At 46.2% G+C, this 18,600-nt stretch overlaps 1 protein-coding gene across 4 annotated transcripts in view; it reads right to left on the reverse strand.

Annotated features, from left to right (window-relative positions):
- Positions 1 to 1,289: 1,289 nt before the first annotated feature.
- The window catches only part of mtmr1b (myotubularin related protein 1b), a 54,879-nt gene continuing 37,568 nt past the window's right edge, over positions 1,290 to 18,600 (reverse strand). For all 4 annotated transcript variants that reach the window (XM_055644034.1, XM_055644032.1, XM_055644033.1 and 1 more), the window contains 6 exons: positions 18,166 to 18,351; positions 16,449 to 16,655; positions 15,667 to 15,759; positions 14,251 to 14,364; positions 13,114 to 13,290; positions 1,290 to 3,610 (listed from right to left, as the gene is read on the reverse strand). In XM_055644034.1, coding sequence (XP_055500009.1) covers positions 3,449 to 3,610; positions 13,114 to 13,290; positions 14,251 to 14,364; positions 15,667 to 15,759; positions 16,449 to 16,655; positions 18,166 to 18,351 — 939 coding nt within the window. In that variant the 3' untranslated portion in view covers positions 1,290 to 3,448. The remainder of the gene's footprint in view (positions 3,611 to 13,113; positions 13,291 to 14,250; positions 14,365 to 15,666; positions 15,760 to 16,448; positions 16,656 to 18,165; positions 18,352 to 18,600) is intronic.

The raw sequence follows: 18,600 nt of genomic DNA on the forward strand, positions 1-18,600 counted from the left end.
AATGGAGAGATGTCAGGCTCAACCCCATGTTGCAATGTGTGGAGGGATGTAGCAGTTGCTAAACATCTCCCACCTCAGTCCCTGTCCTAGAGGCTGTTCTGATTTGTTGCCAACCATTGGTTTTCACCGTGAACTGTGCTGTGCCTTGTCCAGGGCCCCAGCTCCGGGATGTCCCCCACTTCTGCATACTCTTCCTTCTGGTAGGCCAATCCTTTAACCAGCTTTTGGGTGGCTTGGTCTTAGAAACCTGTGCTCAGCATCATTTAACACCCCAGGAGTGATTTACTGTAAATGCACATAGTTTTGGTAGAGGCAATAATTGAACTTACAACAGGAGCTTTTACTAGGCACGCACAAGATCTTTTCAGCACTTCTTGAGGTAGGGAGAAGCAATGAAGGCAAACACACCCATGATGGCTCTGACCAAACCATTAGCCAAAGCTACAAGGACAAGGATGCCATGAAACAGGCCACAATGTGGTTTACTCTTTAACCTCTTAAACCAATTGGTGGCTCAAGTTTAATTAGAAACCTTCAGCATATATTCGAGGATTTTAATTGTTAAATAAAAGCAGCGCCTTACAATGAAATGTGCATGGCTGTGTCTTTTTATATATATTTTGAACAATGAGCAGTGTTTCTATACATTTTGGAGTGGTTTCAAGCCCGTTACTTTTCTCACTCTTGTTTACAGAGTGTGAGGTACATGGGCACCAGTACATATCCACACACAGCAGTGAGCAGATGCAATGATAGAGGCTTATGCAGTGTCAACTGGTTAGGAACTTCATATATGGTTGTAATTGGCCACTTGTCCACTACAATAAATATAGGACGTAAAGTGCTGGAGTAACCCAGCAGGTCAAGCAGCATCGCTGGACAACACCAACAGTTAACGTTTCAGGTCTTTAGAAGAGGACGGTATGAAGAAGGGTCCAGACCCAAAACTACACCTGTCCATATTCTCCAACGATACTGCCTGACCTGCTGACTTACTCCAGCACTCTGTATCCTTTTGTTGTAAACCAGCATCTGCAGTTTGTTGTTTCTGTAATTAAAGAGTGGAGATTTCAAATCACAGCTGTTTACGATTGGAACAGTGATAGAGGAATTGAAGGGGAGGGTGGGGAAGACCGATGCAAAATTATGTTCAACGCAGCAAGATAAAAGTTAATATTTAGCAATGCTGTGAAATAAGTGGATGTTCAAATACTGAACCAGTCCGACAATTTTTATAAAAACAGAGACACTGCATAATTCTCCAGGTTTATTGAATTTTTCCCACAGGCTAATGCACCAGAGTGTAGAAATTTAACAAAACCAGATTGAGATATGTCCTGTCAAAGTCCGACTGTTTTAATAGATGGTGACATGCTTACTTTTTAGTTGGAGTACAGCTGTCGTTGGCTATGTTGAATAACAGAATTGTCACACTCAATGTAATTGTGTTCTAAAGTGGCTGTTAATTACTGAACTGTAACTAAACTGAAAACCACTTAATAAACTTGTAGATAAAGATGATTTCCACTTGCTCTTTATTTCAAATAATTTGGTCCTTTTTAGTAATAGGATTCATTTTATTTCCTTGTTTTAAGGCATGACATTGTTGTTGGGAGATACAGATTAAGCAATTCATTGTGACATAAATCACTGTTTGAAAATGATTTACATAACCTTTAAAGCATTTAAGACATCTCGGGGCAGAGTCAATTGAATATTTAATAATTGGTGGTCATCGTTGTATTCAGGAAAATCTTTGTGACGACCACGATCCCACAAACAACAACTCCGCTATTGTAATGTGGATTGAGATAAGTATTGACCAGAGCTCCACTGAGAATTCTGCCACTCTGCCAAATAGTACCATTTAAAAAAAACCCAACCCTAGGTAAAATGTTATCTTGTCGCATTAGCAGTCTATTTAAAATGACATGTCTTAATGCCAACTGCTTTTAGTATTTACATTTGTCAAATATTCTCAATTTGTAAGAACTCACCATCATCATCATAAGTACATGAATTTGTATTTCCGACCGTTAGATGGCTTAAAAATTGAATCTGATTTAAAATGAAATGTCTTATTGCCAACTGCTTACGGTATATAAATTTATCCAATATTCCCTACTGAAGGATCTCACCATCGCAAGCACACGGGTTTGCATTTCCGACTGTTAAAATGCTTAAAAGTGGAACCGGACTTCTGAAACTTAATGTTACAAAATACGTCAAGCCGAGTTATTTATCCACTTCAAAGATATGCCAATGTTGGCAGTGAGATTGTGAGTTTACGTCAACAGAAGCAGAAAGAGAAATCGTGGTGAGGTAAAAGCGAGTTGTCCAATGATACAGAAAAGACTTTGCTCATTCCAGACCAACTGACTTTGTGGCCTTTAGCAATCTACTAGTTCTACGTTGTCCCACTTACACACCCAGTCCTGACACACTCGGGGCAATTTAGAGACCAATTAGCCTACAAATCCACATGTCTGAACTGTGGGAGGAAACAAGAGTGCCTGAAGGAAACGTGAAGAAAATGTAAACTCCACACACAGATAGCACCCGAGGTCAGGATCGAACTTGGGACCCTGGCACTGTGAAGCAGTGCCCCCTTTTTTTTGATAAACATGATTTTCATATTCTAGTTCAGTACCTCATGAAGTTACACAGCGAACAGCTCATGCTGACCTCTTCAGATTAAAAACAAATCCTTGCTTAAATAATGGACAATGTCCTGCAAATTAATGTCGAACTGTACACTGGTGTTCACCACATCCTAGCCCTGGGTGAGAGAATATTGCAGACAACATCATATATAGTTAATGCATTGGCTTTCTTAATCCTCGGAAAATGTTTGATTTTATTTATTAATAGTATGATTAAAGATGGAAAGCGACGGAGAAGTCTATGTGCACTCTATAAAAATATATACATATTATCAAGGTTGTTAAAATGTTAATAGTAAAGTTACCGCTCCCAAAAATCAAAAGTGGAACTCCTCTGTGAGCTGTGATACGATTCACGAGGCTGGGTTGGGCTCCTGAGAGGCAGCGCGGACATCATTAGCTGAGGGGTGAGGAGCAGAAAAGACACAGATCTCCTTCACAGCTGGCTACAGAAAAGACTTGGCCCTCTCGTTCCTCAGATATCAGGTCTATTGTCTCACCCCATTGACCACTCAGGCCCCACCAGCCGTGATTTGTCAAGGGTTTTGGCTGAACTGCACAGTGGCACTTAGTTTCCCTTTGCAAAAGAAGGCCTTGGGTTTAGGATGAAGTGGTACTGTATCAAGGCCATCCACAGAATGGTTTACAGAACATAAAAATATGCAGCACACACAAACACACGCGTACAAAGACGGACTCTGTATTTACAGCGTTCAAGTAAATGTAGCAGTCGTGCCGGTGGCCGTGGTCGATCGCGTGCCCAGGTGACCACGGCGGAGGGCGGTTCAGACGGTCGTCTGCACGGGGGATACCGAGTGTGTGGGGGAAGCTCTCTCGGACGAGGACGACACCGCCAGGTTGCTGACCTCACGCTGAAGCTCCTCCACCTTCTTCTGCAGCTCGGCCCGGATGCCCAGGAGCTCCTTACTGTTCTGGTGAATCGGAACCTGCCAGAGGGAAGCACAATGGGACTGTCACTCACACACGTGCAATTAATCCCAGCCACTGCCCAGCAAGGACCAGTTCAGTTATACACAGACAGGGGCTCGCACTGTCCTGGGGCAACTGTCCGCAGCTATTTGACATTATTTTAGTAGAGCAGCTGGTGGAGCTACTGCCTCACAGCAGCAGAGACCCAGGTTCGATCCTGACCTCAGGTGCTATACATGGGAAGTTTGCACGTTTTCCCTGTGACCAAGTGGGATCCTTCTGGGTGTTCCGGTTTACCACCACATCAAAAAGATGTGAAGGTTTGTATGTTAATGCCCCTGGATAGATACAAAAGTGGGACTAGTGTGAACGGGAGATCAGTGGTCAGTGTGGGCTCGCTGAGCCGAAGGGACTGTTTCCATGCTGTATCTCTAAACTAAATTAAATCAGATAAACCAGTGGCAAATGGTGGAAGAGGTTGTTGCTGCCCTGATAATTCAAAAGTGTGTGTTAAAGATCCAATCCCACCACAGTAGCTGGAAAATTTAAATTCAGTTAATTAACGAATTAGGAATTAAAAATCAGTCACTTTGAAACTTAAAAACTGTCATAAAAACACATTTGCCAGAGAAGGAAATTTGTAACATTGATTGAATGATACAGCCCTTCGGCCCACCAAGCCCATATCGACCATCAATCACCCTGAGGAAACCCCATGCAGTCACAGGTAGAACGTGCAAACTCCACACAGACGGCTATCAGTCAGGATCAAGACCTGGTCTCTCTCGCTGTGAGGCAGCAGCTCTACCCATTGTGCCAGCCTTTACTTTGAAGTGATAAACACTCTGGTTTGGTGCAAGTTGACATTATTTCCAGCCAATTCCAACTTGGTATAATTACAGTGCTGTGTTTCAGTGAGCACCCCTCTATTCCTGTCACTTAAAGATTCCTACACTACAGTTGTGTGAACGGTACGGTTAGGAGATGAGCACTTTCTGGATTAAACCAGGGTCTCTGGCACTGTGAGGGAGGCAGCAGCTCTACCTGCTGCTCCACTGTGCCGCAGTGTCGTTACGTTGACCAGAATCGGCTTATTTTGGCCTATGGACCTGAACTATCGTTGTCGACTGTGGAATGGTTGAAGCAAGTCTTCAATAAACTGCTGTGTTGGAAGAAGGGTCTCGATCGAAACGCCACCTATTCCTTTTCTCCAGAGATGCTGCCTGACCCACTGAGTTACTCCAGTATTTTGTGTCTATCTTTGGTGTTTATTCATTAGTTTAGTGTAGAGATGTATTGTAGAAACTGGCCCTTTGGCCCATCGAGTCCACACTAACCAGCAATCACCCATACATCAGTACTATGCTACACATTAGAGACAATTTACAGCAGTCAATTAACCTACAAACCTGCAAGTGGGAGGAAACGCAGCACCTGGAGAAAACCCACACGGTCACGGGAAGAATGTACAAACTCCGTACAGACAACACCCGAGGTCATGATCCAACCAGGGTGCTCTGGCGCTGTGAGGGAGCAACTCTACTGCTGCGACACTGTACCGTCATCTGTAGTTCAAGGCGTTAGCTCATCTCCCCCTTCTCAATAGTAACTAGGGATGGACACCTTATGGGGCTGTCCCACTGTATGAGCTAATTCAAGAGTTCTCCTAAGTTACCCCCGATTCAAACTCGGAGATTTACGGTAATAGCCCCTCATAGGTACTCGGGGCTCTCGTGGACATTTTTCAACATGCTGAAAAATCGTCAGGAGTCTTCCCGAGCTTACAGCATTTCCCGCGTACCTGCTGTTAGCGTTACGAGCCACTAAGAGACGTCCCGAGCTCCGACGTACCCACAACGTACATTCCACGTGCTTACACAAGTTTGATTTTTTGTTTTAACTCGGGAGAGCTCTTGAATTAGCTCGTACAGTGGGACAGCCCCATAATGCTGCCATTGTCAGTGACATCCACGCCCCATGAAGGTGCAACAAAAAGATGAGTAAAACAAGGAGTTGCTGATGGAGGTGGTTACTATTGGGGGAGATGGATTGCCCAAGCAAGACGAGGGCGAAGGGAGACACTACCAGACAACTTTATATATCACATTTGAAAGATTTGGAGAAACACAATATTACATTAATTTTGCAAATCTCCAGTCAGTTGAGAAGAAAGTAAAATACTGGAAGCACTGATGATTGAAAAATGATGCATTAAATGATAAAGTGGGAATATATTACTTCAGTTAAAATGTGCCAAGGGAGCACTGCTGTGATGATTAATATTTTTCTCATGATGGTGGCCAAAGCAGTGTGAATCAGCCAAGAAAGCACTAAATTTGCATGCACTAATCCCAATAGCGGGGGAAAACAATTGCTCTTCCAGTTATCATAGAGGTTCCTAACAAACGGACAGTTTCTTCCCAACTGTTATCAGCCAACTGAACCATCCTCTCAACAACTAGAGAGCGGTCCTGAGCTACCATTGGAGACCCTCAGACACTCTTTAATTGGGCTTTATCTTGCACTAAACGTTATTCCTTGATCATATATCCATACACTGCAGATGGCCTGATTATAAACATGTATATTATTTCCGTTGACTGCTTAGCACGCAACAAAACGTTTTTCAGTACCTCAGTACACGTGACAATAAGCTAAACTAAACACAAGAAGAGGCCATTTACTTTATTGTGCTTTTCCTTTACATTCCCCACCATTCAATCATTCATTGAATCATTCATTCATTCAATCATTCATTGAATCATATATTCATTTATTCATTCAGTCATTCATTCATTCATCATTCATTCATTCATTCATTCATTCATTCATCATTCATTCATTCATTCATCATTCATTCATTCATTCATTCAGTCATTCATTCAGTCATTCAGTCATTCATTCATTCATTCATTCATTCATGTGACAATAAAGTATCAATCCTAATTTTATCTTCTTCCTGCCTTCATTCAATTCACTCTAGAAAATTAATACTCAACCTGCTTCCATCCCATCTGCAATTGCAGATCATACCAAGCTGTTGCAGAAAGAAAACTCAATGGATTTGTGGACAGATGATAGAAGTATACACAATTATGGGGAGGATAGACTGAGTAGGAAGTCAGAACCTCATTGCCAGGGTGGAAATATCAAAGACTGTGACCACATGGGTTTTCTCCAGGTGCTCTGGTTACCTCCCACAGGTTTGAAGGGTTAATTGGCTTCAATAAAATTGTAAACTGTCCCTAGTGGGGAGGATAGTGCTAGTGTACGGGGTGATCACTGGTCGGTGCGGACTCAGTGGGCCTGTTTCCACGCTGTATTTCTAAAGTCTAACCAGGAGCTAGAAGACCTGATTAACAACTCTGATCAGCCAAAAAATGTTAGCTACTAAATTCTTGATTGCAATTTGGATTTTTCTGTCAAACTAAAAAATATAATTGTGAAAATAGAATCACAGAACTGTTTGTTAACGGAACAAGGCCATTTGATCCATGGATTTGATTTTAGACTTTAGAGATACAGCGCGGAAACAGCCCCTTTGGCCCATCAAGTCCATGCGGACCACTGATCACCCCATACACTAACACAATCCTACACACTGGGATTTACAATTTTTACCAGAGCCAATTAACTTACAAGCCTGCAATCTTTGGAGTGCGGGAGGAAATCGGGAGCACCTGGAGAAAACCCACGAGGTCATAGGGAGAAAGTACAAACTCTGTCCAGACAGCACCCGTAGTCAGGATCAAACTCAGGTCTCTGGCGCTGTGAGGCAGCAACTCTACTGCTGTGCCAATTCTGTGCAGGTTCCCAGGAGAACACTATTACTCTCATTCCACACAATCTTACAATTTTATGAAATAAAGCTGTCTACATTATTAGAACCATACGCTATAGGTTTAGGAATCTTTATACAATTGAGTCTGTTTTTTAAAAAGCATCCAGGTCCTGAAGAATTAGTTTGTCTTTTATCCTTTGTTACATGTTTTAATGCCAATGATTATTAGCTCTCGGGTAATCTTGCAGCTCTGAATGTTTCTCCTAAATGGAGCCTTTGAATAAGCCATTGTCGTAAAACAAAGCAACTTGGAGCGTGGTAAAGGATCAGTCTGGTCCTGGTACCAGCAGCTGCGTTCCAAACAGCAATTACATCAGCCCTTTGACCTCCGTGACTAAAGCAGCCTCTACACTAGTGAGGAAAGCCATCCAACAGCAGCAACATTTATCCCTAACACTCACCAGTTTCCATTCATTAATACATCAAACCACATGGGAATTCCACACAGGGGCCGGCCCCTCAACATCACCAGTCCACTTGGTCTCCTGTATCGCAGTTTACTAAGCCTGCGCCCCATCCCCACTCCAGTCTCTCTTTATTCTCCTTTCTTTCAAACGCTTCATGGACGTCCATCTAGTCTCTGCTTCAATGGCCAATTTGTTCCACAGCCTCTCAGCCTTCTGCATAGAAAAATGTTTCTCTTGCTCCCACACCCTGCACTTCTTCCTTCCATGTTGTACATCTCTGCTCCCTTGTTCTGTATCCCTCTATCACAGCAAGTTGTGTTTTGATCCAAGTTTAGTTTAGTTTAGTTTATAGTCACGTGTACCGAGGTACAGTATAAAGCAGGTGTCGGCAACCTACGGCCCACAGGCCGAGCGCCGCCCGGATCCCGAAATTATCCGGCCTGCAGGTGTAGTTTTTCCTCCCGCAATCATCTGGCCCGCAGACGTCCATCATCTCCGGTACCTGGAAGGTGATTTTCGGACCTAGGGTCGGATGAAACTCGCTGAAAAAGCCACATTCAATCCTGCAGCCCATCGCCCTGCTTGAGGCCAGGCTCCTCCTCCTGGGCCCGAGGCCACGGTGACGCAAGGAGGCCTGCGCTGGAGGCCGCAATGGCTGTACCGCATCCTGCGCAAAGCCGCTGGCACAGCCGCGCACCTTCTGTGCCTGGGCTTCGCTGGCGGGATCGAGGTTGTCAATAGGCCGGGGACGAGTGAGTACGAGTATTTGAGCCACCGCCTTCAGGACAGAGCCAAGGCAATGGTCCGTGGGTGCGCCATGTTCGTGAGCGCCCGTAACTAGAGGCCAGTGCCCTGGGTGGCTTCCTCGAAAGGGCGGGATCCATGTGAACACGTGATTTGCTGCCTGCCATCCGGGGCGGGATCCATGTGTACACGTGATAGATGTGGCCCGCCATCCGCTCAGACATGCGTCCTGGCCCCTATGCAGAACAAGGTTGCCGACCCCCGGTGTATAGCTTCTTTGCTGCGTGCTATCCAGTCACGGGAAAGACGATACATGATTACAATCAAGCTTTTGATGAAGGAAATAATGTTAAGTGCCAGATAATGTTTAATGCCAGATAAAGTCCAGTACAGTCCGATTAAAGATAGTCCGAGGGTCTCCAATGAGATAGATGATAGGTCAGGATTGCTCTCTAGTTGATGATAGGATTTTTCAGTTGCCTGATAACAGCTGGGAAGAAACTGTTCCCGAATCTGGAGGTTTGCATGTTTATACTCCTGTACCTATTGCCTGATGGGAGAGGTGGGAGTTACCAGATATTTACCTTATTCCATTCCTTAATCACTGCAAGTACAACTTCTAAATTATCCGATCGTATTCTCTGTTCTGACTAACCACAATTTCCATTTCTTTCTTCGGATGAGGATTCTGTCATTCCACACGCTATCCTAGTGAAATGTTGTTTTACCCTGACATTCCACCATCATTCCTCTTATACAATGACGCACTTAACCAGACACAAACTGCAGGAGTATCTCAGTGGGTCAGGCAGCATCTCTGGAGAAAATGAACAGTGACACTTTTGGTCGGGACCCTTCTTCAGGCTGATTGTGGTGGTGATTGGGGGTGGGGGGTGGGAAAGCTAGAAGAAAGGAGGGTCGGGACAAAAGCTGATGAGTGATAAGTGGATACAGATTTGGGGGTGGTTTGATTGTTAGTTGATTTGGATAAATGAGATTCACTAGAATATTACCGGGACTTCCTATACATAAGGTTAAGAGAAATATGGGCCAAATGCAGGCAGATTACTAGAATGTTGCCTGGGTTTCAGCAACTAAGTTACAGAGTAAGGTTGAACAAGTTAGGTCTTTATTCTTTGGAGCGCAGAAGGCTAAGGGGGGGACAATAGAGGTCTTTAAAATGATGAGAGGGATAGACAGAGTTGACGTGGATAAGCTTTTCCCACTGAGAGTAGGGAAGATTCAAACAAGGGGACATGACTTGAGAATTAAGGGACTGAAGTTTAGGGGTAACATGAGGGGGAACTTCTTTACTCAGAGAGTGGTGGCTGTGTGGAATGAGCTTCCAGTGAAGGTGGTGGAGGCAGGTTCGATTTTATCATTTAAAAATAAATTGGATAGTTATATGGACGGGAAAGGAATGGAGGGTTATGGTCTGAGCGCAGGTGTATGGGACTAGGGGAGAATACGTGTTCGGCACGGACTAGAAGGGTCGAGATGGCCTGTTTCCGTGCTGTAATTGTTATATGGTTAAATGGGACTAGCACAGAGTGCCAACATTTTGTGGAATGGACAAGTTGGACTGAAGAGCCTGTTTCTTTTAGTCTCTGACTCTGACTCTCTCATTCCTGTCTGACAGTGAACAGATCCCAGTTCGCAGATGACAATGCTCGTTTTAGATTTTGCAGATGAATTTCTGCTTTGCCATCCTCCAGTTTAGATCCAGGCATTAAAGTAAATGCAAACAGATTTCCTTTGAGACCATGTGGTCAGGATTACCAACATCCAGGAGCACCAGGGGAAACATCAGGAGAAATACCAGTATGCATGCTTCCTTTAAAACTTGTTTAATACTCGCCCTCACTTGAGTGAGTGAAACTGAATAGAAGATTGCTGGATTTCCACCCTGTTAAGGCAGCTTTCCAACCTTTCCTGGCTCCATACTTGAGAGCACATCCAACACCAACCCAGGCAATTACAACACGCATGCCTTAAACAGTAAGCAAGCTATTTCTAATGCTCAGTAAACATACGCGTTACTGAGCACAGTGGCGCAGCTGGTAGAGCTGCTGCCTTACAGCACCAGAAATCCGGGTTCCATCCTGACCTCAGGTACTGTCTGAGCGGAGTTTGCACCTTCTCTGTGACCTTGTGAGTTTCCTCGGGGTGCTCCGGTTTCCCAAAGACGTGCAGGTTTGTAGGTTAATTGGCCTCTCTAAATCGCCTGTGTGTGTGTGTGTGTGTGTGTGTGTGTGTGTGTGTGTGGGTGCGTGTGTGTGTGTGTGTGTGTGTGTGTGTGTGTGACAGTGGGAGAATGTTGAATTAGTTTGCACAAGTGATCGATGGTTGGTGTGGACTTGATGGGCCAAAGGGCCTGTTTCCATGCTGTATCTCTAAACAAAATTAAAACACCAGTGTGCTTTTAATTCCAGAGGGGATTGAAGAATGGGAATTAATTATTCAGTAGCTTTGCACATAGCAAAGTTCATAATCACATCTCCATTCAGGCAATCAATGGGGTTAAAGTGCCCACAGCTCAACTTTGTGTGAAGGAAATATTTCCAATACACTTTCAACTGATGCTATCTGCTAATAGTTTGCTGAACTTAAGATAGAATGGATGTGGAGAGGACATTTCCAGTAGGGAGAGAGTCTAGAACCAGAGGGCACGGCCCCAGAATAAAAGGACATACCTTTGGAATGGAGATGAGGAGGAATTTCTTCAGCCGGAGGGTGGTAAATCTGTGGAATTCATTCCACAGACGGCTGTGGAGGCCAATCATTGGGTATTTAAAAATGGAGATTGTGGGTTTTTGATTCTTGATGAGTAAGGGTGCCCAAGGTTACGGGGAGAAGGCAGGAGAATGGGGTTGAGTGGGAAAGATTGATCAGCCGTGATCGAATGGCGGAGCAGACTTGATGGGCTGAATGGCCTAATTATGCTGCTATATTTTATGATCTTGAATTTTAACAAATGTTGGTCAAAATTAGGCAGCTGAGCTGAAAATTGTGAAGCGCTGGTAGAACGAGATCATGGAGGCACTGGCAGGCAAGGTGGTGGTGCTGGACACACTGAGGAGAGATGACTGAGGACTCACACCAAAGGGACTGCTGGATTATGTGATGGGGGGGAAATGGGGGGCAGCTACTTGGCGCAACTGTATCAAGCGGCATAGTAGCGCAGCAGTAGAGTTGCTGCCTCACAGCGCCAAAGACCCGGGTTTGATCCTGACTACGGGTGCTGTCTGTACAGAGTTTGGTCGTTCTCCCTGTGACCTGCGTGGGTTTTCCCCGAGATCTTCCATACTCCAAAGACGTAGAGATTTGTAGGCTAATTGGCTTGGTGTAATTGTAAATTGTCCCTAGTGTGTGTGGGAAAGTGTTAATGTGTGGGGAACGCTAGTCGGCACAGACTCGGTGGGCCGAAGGGCCTGTTTCTGCGCTGTATCTCTAAACTGTACTAAATAAACTAAACTGAAGTGGCAGGTTGGGAAACACAACAGCAAAGTTAAGCCTTAGTTAGCAGGAGGGAAACTAAAGGAAAATACAAAAGCATTTGAAAGTAGAGAAAAAACATGGTGGTGCATTTCCACCGTAACTTTCATGACTGTGGAACAGGACAGGAAAGGTTTGGAGGGATATGGGCCAAACACAAGGACGAGTGTAGATGGGGCATGTAGGCCAGTGTGAGCAAGTTGAGCCAAAGGGCCTGTTTCCATGCAATATGACTATGATGAAAGGAGCGTTTAATCTCTTTTCGTGACACTGGTTTGGGGAAAGATTTAATCGAAACCTGAGGGGTAATTTTTTTTTTTACACAAAGGGTTTTGGGTGTATGGAACGAGCTGCCGGAGGGAATGGAGAGATATGGATCATGTGAAGGCCGAGGAGATTAGTTTAACGTGACACTATGTTCAGCACAGACATTGTGGGCCAAAGGGCCTGTTCCCATGCTGTACTGTTGTATAGATCGGGTGAATGCACAGAATCTTTTACCCAGAGTTGGGGAATCAAGAACCAGAGGATATCCTGTAGGTTTACGGTGAGAGGGGAAATATTTAACAGGAACCTGGAGGGAAACTTTTTTTTACACAAAGGGCGATAGGTATAAGGAACGAGCTGCCGAGATACAGATATTAGACTGGTCAATGAACTGTGGAAGTCGGCTATGGGAACAAACGGAGTTCCAGAGCCCCGGCCACACGGGGCAAATTCAAGTCACCGACCGGCGCGGAAGTCACGATGAGGTAGAGGTCAGCCGCCTCACCGGCTTGGGCACCACAGGAGGACTTCTTTTTCGGAACTTCCGGGGGTGGTGGGGATTTTGGTCCGGATTAAGGGGGGGGGGGGGGGGAGGGGGGAACCCGGAACACCCAATTGCCGAAGATCAGTGGTGGACCTGTCCTCATGTTAGGACTTCCGGGGGTGTTCTTGGCATTTTCTTTTACCTGGCCGGGCCTCAGGGTTCCCGGAACACCAATTGCCGGAAGATCAGTACCTGTCCTCATGTTATTTATCACCTTCTTACCTGTGGCCTCATCCTTGGGTTCCACCTGACGTAATAATTCACCCACAGCTCCAGGTGCCGTAAGCTGGTGACTGGGTAGAGCACGTGGTTTTCATAATTCACGTAGAACGGGTTGGTGAACTCCTCCAGCTGGCTGTTTATGTAGGACCACAGAGACACCGTCTTTGTCTGTACTTCCTGCGGAGAGACGGCACAGCACACAGCAACGTTACACTTAACCACAGGCCGTCTAGACAATGCGCCGAGGCTGCATCAACGCTTTGCATTCACACACTACAGTGCAGCTGGTAGAGCCCATGCCTCACAGCGCCAGAAACCAGGGTTCCATTCTGACCTGGGGCCCTGTCTGTGAGGAGTTTGCACGTTCTCCCTGTGACCATGTGGTTTCCCCCGGGTGCTCTGGTTTAGAGCACCCGGGGGAAGGGGGTTAATTTGGTGAGGAGGGGTTAATTGGCAGATGGATGGACAATGCTTAGAGATGAGAAGGGCACAAAATTGTGTCGGGTAATGAGAGAACAGGAATGTAATGTACAACGTGAGGGATGCAGGTGGAAGGGGTGGGGGAGGGAGGGGTGGGGGCGGAGGTCGGAAGGGGAAAGAGGGGAAGGATAGTGGAAGAAATGGGTGCACACAAGGACAGGCACAGGAAAGAGAGAGGGTGGAAAAGGGGGGATCTAATCCAGAATTGGAGAATTCAATGTTCGTAATGTTGGGTTGTCAGCTGCCCAAGCAAAATAAGGGGTTCTGTTGCACCAGTTTGCAGGTGGCCTCGCTATGACAGTGGAGGAAGCCCAGGACGGTAATGCCCCTGTCCCACTTAGGAAACTTGAACAGAAACCTCTGGAGACTTTGTGCCCCACCCAAGGTTTCCGTGTGGTTCCTGGAAGTTGCAGGTGGTTGCAGGTAGTGGAAGCAGGTAGGGAGACTGACAAAAACCTCCGGCAACCGCACGGAAACCTTGGGTGGGGCGCAAAGTCTCCAGAGGTTTCCGTTCAGGTTTCCTAAGTGGGACAGGGGGCATCAGATCAGTGTGGGAATGGGAAGGGGAGTTAAACTGTGGGGAGATCAAGTGGCCAGTCATGGTGGAGTTACCACAGAGACTGCGAGCGGGGGTTCACTTTCACACTCGTCACTTACCTCCTTCACTCGCTGTTGTTCACTGTTGAAGAGGAAGGTCCCAAACAGACAGCTGTACAGATGGTCCAAGATGGTCAACAGGAAGAGCTCATTAAATTCGAAGGCAGCCGGAAACTAAAATGGTAGAAACATACAAAATATACATTTCGAGCAGCAAACAGTCTTGATTAAACAGGAGGTAGACACAAAATGCTGGAGTGACTCAGCGGGTGTGGCAGCATCTCGGCCCGAAACGTCACCCATTCCTTCTCTCCGTAGATGCTGCCTCACCCGCTGAGTTACTCCAGCATTTTGTGTCTACCTTCGATTTTATCCAGCACCTGCAGTTCTTTCTCATTGATGAAACAGAATGTGGAAGAACTATGATATGTTATGCCTGGGGAACGGAAGAGTTCTAATTTCTGGAGGTTCCCAACTCTAACTGATGTCCATGTTGGGAGTTGGAATTAGGGTGGAGGGGGTGGTTTAGTTTAGTTTATTGTCACGTGTACCGAGATACAGTGAAAGCTTTTTTTGCTTGCTAACCAGTCAGCGCAAGACAATACATGATTACAATCGAACCATCCACAGCATGATAGATGGAATAACAGTAAGTGCAAGATAAAGTCCAGTAAACGATAGTTTGAGGGTATCCAATGAGGTAGATGGGAGGTCAGGGCCATTCTCTAGTTGGTGAGAGGACGGTTCAGTTGCCTGATAACAGTTGGGAAGAAGCTGTCCGTGAATCTGGAGGTGTGCGTTTTCACACTTCCATACCGCTTGCCTGATGGGAGAGGGGAGACGAGGGAGTGGCCAGGGTGAGACTGATCTTACTTTGTGCTGTTGGCCTATGAGATGCAAAACACTGCAGACGCAGGATATCTGAAATATAAGAGAATGCTGAAAGTACTCAGCAGGTCAGGCAGCATCTGTGGAGGGAGAGAGAAAAAAGAGTTTACTTCACCTTGAGGGCCACCCAGTGGTCGGGTTGCTGCGTTGCAGCACGAGACTCATGTTCAATCCTGACTATCGGTGCTGTCTGTATGGAGTTTGTACAATCTCCCCGTGACCGTGTGCGTTTTCGCAGGTGCTCTGGTTTCCTCCCACACTCCAAAGACATGCAGGTGTGTATGTCAATATGCCTCTGTAAATGACCCCGATAGAGTAGGATGCGAAACTGGAATAACATACAAGTAGTGTACGGGTGATCGCTGGTTGGCGTGGACTCGGTGGGATGAAGGGCCTGTTTCTCTAAACTGAACGTTCATCAGAAGAGTCAAGGTAAGGCTGATTATCTGAAACAGTGGATTTCAATGCTGAGTCTCAAGGTATTATTAAGTGCCCAGAAGGTCGGCTTTGATGAACGCTGAGTTTGGGGTAGTAAGTGGAGCCAATCCAGATACACAAAGCACAAATAAAGAGTGAACGCACTCCTACCTGTCTGGTTATCTGCCACACACAGTCGATGAACTGCAGGAAGATGGGCGATCGATCTGCGGCTGCATGGTTCTCATCCCCATGTCCTACTCTCTGAATGAGACACAAAGACGTGAGCTTATATCAAGTCTGAAGAATGGTCCCGACTCGAAACATCGCCTGCCCAATCCCTCATCGTATGCTGCCTGACCCGCTGAGTACGTTCAGTTTAGTGTATTCTCACATGAAAAGCTTTTCGCTTCCTGCTATCCGGTCAGCGGGAAGACTACACATAATTACAATCACGCTGTCCAGACATACTCCAGCACTTTTTGTGTTTTGTTCAAAATTCCAGCATCTGCAGTTCCTAACGTTAACGTAAATATCTGCCTGGCCTCAGGATGTCACTAAGCAAAACCTGCTGCCTCACGGGGCCAGAGACCCAGGTTCCATCTGTGTGGAGTTTGCACGTTCGTGTGACTGCGTGGGTTTCCCCAGGTGCTCCGGTTTCCTCCCACATCCCACAGGTTTGTAGGTTAATTGGCCCCCTGTAAATGACCCCTAGAGTGTAGGGAGTGGATACAAAAGTGGGATAACATACAACTAGTTGAATGGGTGATCGATGGTCGGCATGGACTCGGTGGGCCAAAGGGCCTGGTTCCATGCTGTATCTCTAAACTAAACTAGTTAAATGATGTACTGACGGAAGTTTCGTTTAGTTTTGTTTCTCGTCACGTGTAACGAGGTACAGTGAAAAGCTCCGGACCAAAGGGATTCCACTTCACTGCACTGCGTTTACTCACAACGGCAAATCTGTGTCCAAAGCTGAGCCATTCCTTCTCCAGCAGCACCTCAAAGCCCTTGATGGTTCGGTAGTAGCTATCGAGGATCAGCATGCTGAGCGACACAAGCTGAGAGGTCCGGTCCCACCCGTCGCTGCAATGGATGACCACAGAGGTCTTTGCCGACTCCACCTTGTCAGCCATGCGGACCGCTCCCGCCAACAAGATCTGGGAAGAGAAGGCGATGGCTAGTTAACAAACGCAGACGCTCACCCACACCCGGAATGTGTCGCAGGAAGAGACCATTACGGACACATAAGCAGTCTCGTTTATTTCACTTTCGCTTATTGCCACATGAACCGAGCCTTTGTTGCGTCCTATCCAGTCAGTGGAAAGACAATACTAGATTACAATCGAGCCATTTACGGTGTATAGATACATGATAAGGGAGTAACGTTTAGTGCAAGGTAAAGTCAGCAAAGTCCGAGCAAGGATAGTCCGAGGGTCACCTATGAAGCAACTGCAGACGCTGGAATCTCGAGCAAAAACGCAAAGTGCTGGAGGAACACAAAAGGTCAGGCAGTATCTGTGGAGGGAATGGACAGGTGACGTTTCAGGTCGGGAGCCCTCTCCAATTGTAAGTTACTGAACATTTGAATTCTCCAATTTTTAGTAGCAAGTCTGAAGAAAGGTCCCAACCTGAAACGTCGACTGTCCATTTCCTCCACAGATACTGGACGCAAGGAACTGTAGATTTTGCCTTACAAAGAAAGACACTTTGTAACACTGGAGGAACTCAGCAGGTCAGGCAGCATCCCTGGTGGACATGGACAGATGATGTTTCGGGACAGGTACGAAGGAGGCCTCTGACCCTTAAATCCACCTTACGTTCTCCAGCGATGCTGCCTGACCCGCTGAGTTACTCCAGCACTTTGTGTTTTGCTCAAGAGACCAGTGGGAAGATGCTGTACATCCACGTGTTTGGTCCATTCAAGGCGACTTGCTTCTGTTCCACAGGCAAGGGGTTAGCCACCCATCGGTACACAGCAAGATCCCACAGGCAGCCACCAGCTGTGGGTATTGGCCGAGAGAGCTCCACGCCCTGCACTGAACCCCACACTGGGGGGATCGTTTATACCAAGCCGGAGGAGTGGGGCACTATTTGTGGATGTGGACGGGATAGAAACATAGAAAATAGGTGCAGGAGTAGGCCATTCGGCCCTTCGAGCCTGCACCGCCATTCAATATGATCATGGCTGATCATCCAACTCAGTATCCTGTACCTGCCTTCCCTCCATACCCCCTGATCCCTTTACCCACATCTAACTCCCTCTTAAATATAGCCAATAGACTGGCCTCAACTACCTTCTGTGGCAGAGAATTCCAGAGATTCGCCACTCTCTGTGTGAAAAATGTTTTTCTCATCTCGGTCCTAAAATATTTCCCCCTTATCCTTAAACTGTGACCCCTTGTTCTGGACTTCTCCAACATCGGGAACAATCTTCCTGCATCTAGCCTGTCCAACCCCTTAAGAATTTTGTAAGTTTCTATAAGATCCCCCCTCAATCTTCTAAATTCTAGCAAGATCTAGCGGATGTTTCCACAAGGCAGACTGAGCGTTGGCGTTCAGTGAAACGATCGGCCAGTGTGCGCTTGTACAAGTAGGTGGATGCAGGTCAGAAGCGGGGGCACAAACATCAGTCAGGCTGACTCCATCATGGGACATAAAGCGTCTCACCCGTATGTATTCCAACCAATGCGTCGAGTCGATGTTTGACAGCCACTTGGATTCGTCTATAACTGGGTAAACAACGTCCTTCAGTTTCCTCAGAGATTCCCGGATCACATGGATATTATGGATTTCCAAGAAAACAAGCTCGGCGTTGGAATAGGCACTTTCACTCTCGTATCCTCCCCCCTTGGCCTACACAATGGCAACAGACAATGCAGTTATCAGTGGATCTTGCAAACATTCAACAATGTTCTAACTCCTTCACCACACGTTGAAAGTAACGTCCAACATGCATTATTGCAGCGGCCAACATTATACTGCACAAAAACTACAAAGGGGACAAGTTGGAGGCACAAGGAACTGCAGGTGCTGGAATCTCGAGCAAATAAAAAAGTGTGGAGGAACTCAATGTGTCAGGTAGCATCTGTGAGGGGAAATGGA

Source organism: Leucoraja erinacea, chromosome 12 (genome assembly GCF_028641065.1).
Source record: "Leucoraja erinacea ecotype New England chromosome 12, Leri_hhj_1, whole genome shotgun sequence".
Classification (NCBI taxonomy): domain Eukaryota; kingdom Metazoa; phylum Chordata; class Chondrichthyes; order Rajiformes; family Rajidae; genus Leucoraja; species Leucoraja erinaceus.